The sequence below is a fragment of the Chiloscyllium punctatum genome, chromosome 39 (assembly GCF_047496795.1).
Source record: "Chiloscyllium punctatum isolate Juve2018m chromosome 39, sChiPun1.3, whole genome shotgun sequence".
Taxonomy (NCBI): domain Eukaryota; kingdom Metazoa; phylum Chordata; class Chondrichthyes; order Orectolobiformes; family Hemiscylliidae; genus Chiloscyllium; species Chiloscyllium punctatum.
Window position 1 is genome coordinate 49,247,370 of NC_092777.1, and position 9,124 is coordinate 49,256,493.

Genomic DNA, 9,124 nt, shown 5'->3' on the forward strand with positions numbered 1-9,124 from the left:
GTATATTGCAGTGGGATCACCTGTAGTGTGACATGAACCCGAGGTCCTGGTTGAGGCCATCCCCATTGGTACCGAACTTGGCTACTCTGAAAAAGGAAGCAAGCCATTCCGTTCAAGGGCAGTTAGAAATAGACAACAAATGTTGGTCATACCACGGTTGTGCACATCCTGTGAAAGAATAAAGAAAGCACATGTAAATGCCAGTCCATGTTTTATAGGTTATGCATACGTGTCTGTCACTGAACAGGTGAAGGCAAGTATTGTATGTTATTCTAATTCAATGAGTCATTCCAAAGATCTGTGTGCAGAATGACAATTGAAGCATTGTAAGAAAGACTGACAGCATTGCTTTCATTTTCAGTGGAAATGGCAAATTGGCATCCTGGACTTCCATCGCAGGATTTGTCTTGATGATGTCGCTCGATGTTGGCCTGAGCTAACCTCAAGATTTATTTTACTGAAGAAATTAGTTTGGAAACAATCATTTTCCCCATTTAGAAAAAAATGCATTTTTATTTTAAATCTATTTGACAGATCATCATACAAAATTTTAATTTCAAGGTTGCTGCAATTAACTTGCTCTCACTGAGAAATAATATTGACTCAGCAAAATATGTCAGCAGCTTCCAGTCTGGGGTTATTGTTAACACTTGATTGTCCAGCATCGTTGATCGTTTGACACTTGTTCTCATTTGTGGGTTTACCCCAACTTTTGAATTCCTATAATTTGCTTAGTGTGTGGTTTGTTTCGGTCTCCAGCTTTTGGTGATTCAATTCTTATTACATCAGTGAAAGTATCACGACTAAACGTTCGTCAGCATGAACCAAGGAGTCAGGTAAACTTGAGGATCCACCATTGCCCACTTTATAGTCTAGTAATTCCACAATGAATTATTGTAATTCATTAATGATCACCCATTGAAAGATGCTTATCACGTGGTACTTCAGAACGTCAAAGGGACACTGTATTAAGAAGAAAGCAGACATGATGACCTTTTGAAGAATATTACTTTCACTGTGGAATGTGGAACATATGATACCTTTTTTTTTGCAAAATGCTTTATCTGAAACATGTTATCTGCACTCTTCGAACATGTTCAACTGTCTTGTTCACATCAGTCTTCCAACGATCTACGACATCTCGCTGGTCAGTATCAGTCAGCGCGTAATGTCTGAAAAGATTTGAACACATCTGATGGCGCTGTCCAAATATTGCTCCCAACACACATCATTAGACATTAACTGGCCTATGTCACTTTATATTTACAACTTGTTTTTTTAATGCAAAAGAAACTACAAGTAAAAAATATTTAGATGTGCCACATCTTAGTTGTTGCATCTCTCCGATATCAATATCTAGCTTTGTTCTTATTGAAGTGAATTGCAAACAATTCCAGAGCATTTTACCTCAGTGGCAAAATCTAAGTAGGAATGTAATAACCAATAATGCAAGATTTCTAGTTGACACGTCAGGCCCGAATCATGAGTAGTTCAAAGCTCACACCATATAAGAGGCAGCCTGAAGTGATCTCAAGCCAATTAGATGCCAAGTGAGTGCTAACTTAGAACCAGAATATATTCAATGAGATGGCACATCTTTGGATAGTATAGGATTACCATCAACTAGTATAAACAGCCATTAAGTGGCTCCAAAGGTAAATTGGTGCAACAGCTACCTATAAATGACCTTTGCAACCAGTTACCAGACTGGTGCCTGGAGGATTGATGTGGGATCAGTGTGACCATAAAGAATGAGTTTCTTTTTATTGCTTCAAACATGTCAGGCAGCAAACAAACAGGGACAGAGAATATCTCATGAGCAGCTAATAAAGCAATCAAAAGATATCTGATGTCCAGGAATTTAGAAGGGGGCAATAAAATCTGTAACTGCATCTTTCCCATGCCCACACAAAGGAATGTAAACTTTAAATACCACATCAAGTCAGCCAGAACCTGGAGCTGTACTGAACATTTCCCATTGAACACAATCGACCAGTTGTATTGCAAGGTTAACTGTATTCATGCCATACACACCCATTTACAGAACTTGACATCAGTGTCCTCTTGGCCAGTTGCTCATATTAAACAGCACTTAGCCACACAATGTCATGTTTGTTTGAAGTAAATATATAACTACTGTAATGAGGTGCATTATAGAAAGGCTATTGAAAGATATTGTTCTGGCACAATATTGCTGGCATGAAAACAAAACAGAAAAGTAAAGCAAAACTTGTTAGAGACTTTGGCTAAAGAATAATGGTTGAACTCTTTAACCCTGACAAACCCTCCTGGTGGTTTAGAAAGATCTTTTGGAAGTTTTAGTTCCCTCACTAACTTTTTGCCGATATTCTTCTTGCAGGATTGCTTCATACCATAAAACTTCACTCAACAAATGTCTTACTGGTGGGCTTGGGTTTTTTTTCTAAGCAAAAAGTACCAGAGTTCAAATTGGTACAGTATTTAACTTTGAAATACCTTAGATACACATTTGTTCGAACTGGTTCCATGTTTTTCACCAACATAAAACCATAAGGTTATTCTGAATCTGTTGTCAAAGTCTATTCAACCTGTTGCACTTCTGGCTGAAGCAAAATGGAATGCGACAGTTGTTTTTGGGGTACATTCAGTACAATTCTATGATGAACTGAGCAGAGAAATAGATCAGGTGTTGGGGGTAGGGTAGGGGAGGGTAGTCTTCTCAGCTTCAATGCAGATAACTTGCCCCAAGATACAAGCTAGTAGAAATGTTGATTGCAGATGGGTGTGGAACAGGGTGGGGAGGGTGTCCAATCTTGTACTGCCAGAGCTTTTTGGTGCACTTTATTGTGCAAGGACGGTACAGATCCTTTGTTGTTGATTGCCTCTGACTCTGAAATAACTTGCTGTTGAGAACCTATTTAGCTACTCAGTAGATTCTGAAACCCTTCGGCATTGTCTTTTAAATTGACAGACAGCTGTAATTCTGTAATCAGTTTATATTTAAGCCAAAAAGCTTTTACTATTCAGGTGCAACCCGTATCATCGTGTTTTGCTCTGCTTTGTAGGTTCATATCACCAGACAATATCACTTGTGGTGTATTCTTCCAAAATAACATCGATGGTTTAAGGTAAAATTCATCAATGTGATATGAATGAAGCAAACAAGATGAGCAAAAAAACTTCTGAAGGCAGGTATAATAGGAAACAAAGGGTTTTCAATATCTGTAAGCTGATCAATATTCTAAAACCTGGATTCTATTTCTGTCCTGTGCTGGATTTGCACTGTGTCCTACTTTGATTTAGCTCACTTTTTTGTGCAGAGAAGTATGTTATTCATTAATTCTTTCATGAATAACTGTTGGATTGCAGAATATTTTCAAGATTTTGATGCTGACTTGCAGGAGACCCTCGTAGCATTGTGTGGGTGAACTCAAATTTTATTCGAAGACTTAAAGGGACAATATTCATAAGAGTTTGAACTCATTAATGATCTGAGAAACAATGCTAAGTGCAGTAAAATTTAGAGAAATCAAAATACGTGGTGCTGGAAAAGCACAGTTGGTCAGGCAGCATCCGAGGAGCAGGAGAATCAACATTTCAACCATAAGCTCTTCATCAGGAATTATGCCTGTGCTCAACTCTCCTGCTCCTCGGATGCTGCCTGACCAGCTGTACTTTTCCAGCACCACACTCTTCATCTCTGATCTCCAGCATCTGCTGTCCTCACTTTCTCCATGAATCAAAATGCCCTGACTCATATAAACTTCAAATATAAGTCAAAAGGTATTCATGAGTCCTTTGGATTTGATTCTATTCATTAAATTTTGGAACATAGAGGGGCCAAACTAATAAAAAGGTGCTGTTCTGCTGCAGCTTGGAGACTGGGAATGATATTTGGAAGAATCTGGCGTGATCTGAGACTGTTTCCATCACAATTACATCTCAATTCCTTGATTCTGCTGTACCGTTGACAACACTTTTCCTTAAACTCCGTCTAATTCATGCTGAATGAGATGGCATGGCATTGCTATTCAGTAGGGGTGTACGAGGATCAGAAAACACTTAAATCTTGGCCAATTTTTGGCATGTCCGTCCACGAATACAAGTTTAAAACTACTTCCTTGTTTTTGTCTTGTCGCTTGAAGTCTACCGTCTGGTTCTGATTATCCCAGTGCTTCCGTGTGCATAGTGTACTTTTATTAGCTCCTGTTTTTAAGTACTGTTTTTTTTAAACTTCTGGTCCTTATTTGCTGACTAGGTAAATAAAAGTGAAAAGGTCTTGAAGTGGGCATGAGAGAGTGCACTCTAGTCATTGACTAATCCAGATAGTTGAGAACTTGAGTTACGTACTGTATTCCAAACAGACATTGGATTCAATGAATTTAACATGCAAATGTGATCATTGTTTGGAGCATTAAACTGTGCAGCCATCCCCAGTCGACACAATTCAATATCAAGTTAATTTCTAACAATCCCATTTATTTGGACAGCCTGGTGGAAAAAGGACATTTTTCCAGCCCTTTCCCTCCCCTCCTTTCTGCGCAAATAGTGTGCAAAACTACAAAGATAAATTAAAACTTTCCGAGTTATTTTTAATCCCTCACCATCCTGAAGGAAAACCACTTTAATATCATTTAGTGTAAGCTTGTCTTGGGTGGTTTCCCAAGAGTTTGTCTGGTGATGTTCCAACACATTATTCCACAAGCCAGTGGAATGAACACAGACCTCTTTTCACCATTTCTTTCAAAATTAGATTTGACCTCACCTTGTTGGACAGGCTACCAAGTGGAGGCCAAGTGAGATTAATGGAAAGTTGGCGAGATGGTTTCCTTCATGGGTTCTCTCCTGCACTGTTAGAAGAGGACTGCAGTGTAAATGTACATTGACACATCCTTTAACTGGTGGTGAGGGTGCAATACACTTTTCACCAGTTGAGCAAAACACAGGTGTCATTGAAGTTCAAGTCCAACTTGAATCCTCACATGAACAGTCAAAACAACAAGAACATTTGAAGAGGAAATGAATGCGCGAATACGCCCTAGCCCTCATAGCACTGATGCTTATCCCAAATAGAATGGAGCTAATGCTTAATATTTGTGCATACAAGTGACTAGACTTTCATATTCTAATTGTAGTCACAGTTGTCATTTTAATTCAAGAAACTAAAATCAAGTTAATCCCAATAATACCCCACTAAAATTCTCACTTGAAGATTAGCTTAATCATCTTCATTTTAAAGTTAAGGTAAATAGCCTTATGTTGGATAAATGATTTTGAGGTGGAATAAGTTGACTAATATTGACCCATTAAATCCATTATTGTGAATTTAACCTTGATGAATTTAGAGCAGGGACAAATACTTTAATTGAAATGCAGCTTGCTAATTATGTTGTTAAGTTGTATTTATGTTGTATTTTTACTTGTAATGACCTGAACCTTATTTACTGGTTGTGATAAAATGTTGAAAGTACTGGAAGTTGATGAAAATACACACAATGTAATTCCTGCATCCCATCCCCTTCCAAACATTTGGTTGGAATCCCAATTAATCAAAATGAGATAGTTCTCCTTTATGTATTATGGTTAAGGCAATGGAGTTTAATTTGTTGATGGCCACAGATCAATGAGTGCACCACTTTACCATTTACATTCTGCTGTGAAATTAATCTCTGTTTTCCACTAAATATTCCTCATTCCTCAAATGTGAAAAGTTTTTGTCTTAATTGTTCCTGGCCTACAAACGTTGGCTTCCAGTGTCACCTTCTAATGCTCTTCTTTGTTGTTTGCACGTGTGCGTGTGATGAAATAATGTAACCTGGGTGCAAGTTAATACTTTTTATTACAGGCAAATGTAAGTAATTATATGTGTAATTCAGCAGAAGAACCCATGCTTGAAGGTTTAACCCTCCAGGCGAATATGAAGGTAAACAGATAGCTGCCCTGGCCAGGTGCCAGACCAAAAGACATGCACTAAACAATAACCGTCACACCATAGGTGAGGGTTTATGTAAACTAAAACAAAAAGAGAGGGAAAAAAGTTCTCACTGAGCAAAATCCGTACTGTATATTGATTGTTTGATCAAAATGGTCACTGTTAACCCAAGGGATGGTGAGTGCAAAAAGTACAAGGTAAAATATTTCAGCCCATGCTGGAGATCTCCCTTCCATTCAATAGCAATTTGGGAAGGGCACTAATATGTATATCTGGGAGAGAACCTCACTGGGGGAGCATCTTGGCACATCGCACTCCCAAACCCACACAATTTTCTCTCAATTTGAATGGAAAATTATAGGGAACATACCTGCAGTTTTCCCAGACAAGCTCTCAATGGGTGAATCTTTGTGCCAGGAATACACATTTTAAAAAATCCATTCATTCAGTCTGCGTCTAAATTATTCTCACGCGCAGAATATTTTGGCTGGAGATCCCTGTTGATTAAATAATTCAGCCCAGTCCTCCAATGGCTGTGAATTTCTTTTCTTTTAAGCACACATTTTTGTATGAACATCAAGTCCACAAAAACAACAATATAAATACTTTTTTTCTCAGCCAAGCATCTGACTGTGATATAAACATTCAAGATCCTGGGGCCTCTTGACAGGGTTGGGTGTGGAAGGGACACTTTCTGATATGGAAGAATCTAGAACTAGAGAGTCTTTTTTTTAACATAAGGGATCCCCCATTTAAGATGAGAAGGATCTTTTGCTCTCGGAGGGTTATGAGTCTCTTATCCTAAAAGGTCAGTGGACGAAGAGTCTTGAATATTTTAGTCAGAGTTGAATAGTAAGCAAACAGGTAAAAGGTTATTGGGGTGGGCAGAAATGTGAATTTGAGATTACAATCTGATCAGCCAGGATCTTATTAAATAGCAGAGAAGGCTCAAGGGGCTGAAAAGCATACTGCTCCTTGTTCATACGTTTGTATAAAGAAACTCATCAGCATTCTTAAGAGTCTGTAAACCAAACTACTAAGAAATCCACACAGATTCTTTTTTGCCACCCATCCCACCCCAAGTCAGATTGTGCATCATAACTCGACTGGAATGTGATGAGCTGTGTACCTCTGATAAGGTTCCTGCTGCTTGTCTGTTAGAATTAGCCTGTGTATCCCTGTGTTGACTGACAGGGTTATGTTGTGAGCAGTTATAAGGCCCCATTGAAAGGTTGAAGACTCCCTCAGATCCCAGCAGTGAATGAATATGTTGGTCAGCCTTAAATTCTATCATGGGTTTTTGTGAACCTGGTACTGCACTATGACATTTACGAAAAAGGATTGAGTTCATTTGAATCTTCTCACCAACTGTGGCACCTTTGAGTCAATTGAGACTCAAATTATCTCCCCCCTTTCACAATGATAGATGACATTTTCTGAATCATTCCAGTAAACATAAGGAAAGATATACAAAAAACAAAGTTTCATTAGCCTCCTCACGTATCTTGCAATCTCTCACATTACTCATTTGTCTTTCAACATTGAGATTTTGGTCACTACTTAAAAAAGTATTGGTGAGAACAAACATTTTAGTTCCATGGCAATCTGTGTAATTCATTTGACTGCACAACGCTATATGATTTAAAATCGCTATGTGTTAAGCATAAAGAGGGATGGATGAAGGAACCCCAATTAAATGAAGGAATACTCATACCTTTTCTGAAATCATTCTGTGACAGGAGACATGAGTCTGCATTATTGAAACTTGTTTAAACTTGGGACGTGGGGGTGACGACTGAGCTTGGTTTTTGGGTGAGATGAAATCACATTTCTACTTCCCTGCATTGTTTTGCTTTCCAGCAGCCATTAGCTTCCTCCTATTCTCAAAGGGGGATCAAAATGTCAAAACCTAAATGTGAGCACTTGTTCTTTTGCTACAGGTCACTCCCTAAATCTACATGCCAAACTAATGTTTTATTTGCCAATTTGCTAATTAAGACACTGGTAATAATCACATTCTCCATTTTGCTGAAGTATTTGTTGACAGATTTTTATGAGCTATGATAAATTTAACATTCAAATTCCAGCAGCTTATGCCTTACCTTGTATCTTTTGCAGTTGACTACCTTTGTGGAAATATAATAATATTTCTGTACAGTCAATGCCTTAATGATTTAAGAGGCCTAGAACTAATTTTAATGCAACAATTCTTGGAGATGTATTCTGGGAATAAATCACTTTATTGAAATCCATGAGGTGTTGCTGTATGTTATTTGAAGTAAAAACTGGAGAAACAACTTCACCATCAGTAACCTACTGCAGTCCCGGACTCCTGTGTATACTTCAAAAGAAACCACATTGACACTAAGGCGCTACCATTTGTAAATCTTCAAGGTAAGTGTTGAAAAACCAAACCAAGACCTGAATGGAATTGTCCACTTATATGAGAAAGAATCTCCATCCACTCGAATATTGAAAAGACTGTGAGAATTTCATTAAAAATGCATCTGAATTAAATTCATTCTGAAAAGAGACACATTGACAAAGCTTTCATCTTGCATGCATCAGGACAATTTTTTTTTTTTTGATTGCGAGCAGCAGCTAAGGTAAGACTGTTTGTTTTAAAAGTACTTACCGGTAGCGGGCAGCGGTGTTTTTTTCACTCTCTTCACAGAAAGAGCGGGAGCAGCAGGGGGAAGTGACGACGACCAGAGAGGCAGCCGGGAAGGAAAGCAGTGAGTATAAATACTCACCCTTCGACGCTAACGGTCATTTTGATTGCGAGCAGCAGCTAAGGTAAGACTGTTTGTTTTAAAAGTACTTACCGGTAGCGGGCAGCGGTGTTTTTTTCACTCTCTTCACAGAAAGAGCGGGAGCAGCAGGGGGAAGTGATGACGACCAGAGAGGCAGCCGGGAAGGAAAGCAGTGAGTATAAATACTCACCCTTCGACGCTAACGGTCATTTTGATTGCGAGCAGCAGCTAAGGTAAGACTGTTTGTTTTAAAAGTACTTACCGGTAGCGGGCAGCGGTGTTTTTTTCACTCTCTTCACAGAAAGAGCGGGAGCAGCAGGGGGAAGTGACGACGACCAGAGAGGCAGCCGAGACCCGGAAGCAGGTAGAGCGTAAGCTTACCTGGGTAGGTTTGTTTCCCCTTTAAAAGCGCACAGCTGAAGAACCCGAGGCACTACGGAGGTAGTGCCTCCCACCCGCC

At 39.0% G+C, this 9,124-nt stretch overlaps 1 protein-coding gene across 2 annotated transcripts in view; it reads left to right on the plus strand.

Moving 5' to 3' along the window:
- The window catches only part of LOC140464045 (zinc transporter ZIP11-like), a 765,315-nt gene extending 757,156 nt beyond the window's left edge, over positions 1-8,159 (plus strand). For both annotated transcript variants that reach the window (XM_072558684.1, XM_072558685.1), the window contains one exon: positions 362-8,159. In XM_072558684.1, the coding sequence (XP_072414785.1) occupies positions 362-440 (79 nt within the window). In that variant the 3' untranslated portion in view covers positions 441-8,159. The remainder of the gene's footprint in view (positions 1-361) is intronic.
- Positions 8,160-9,124: the final 965 nt, after the last annotated feature.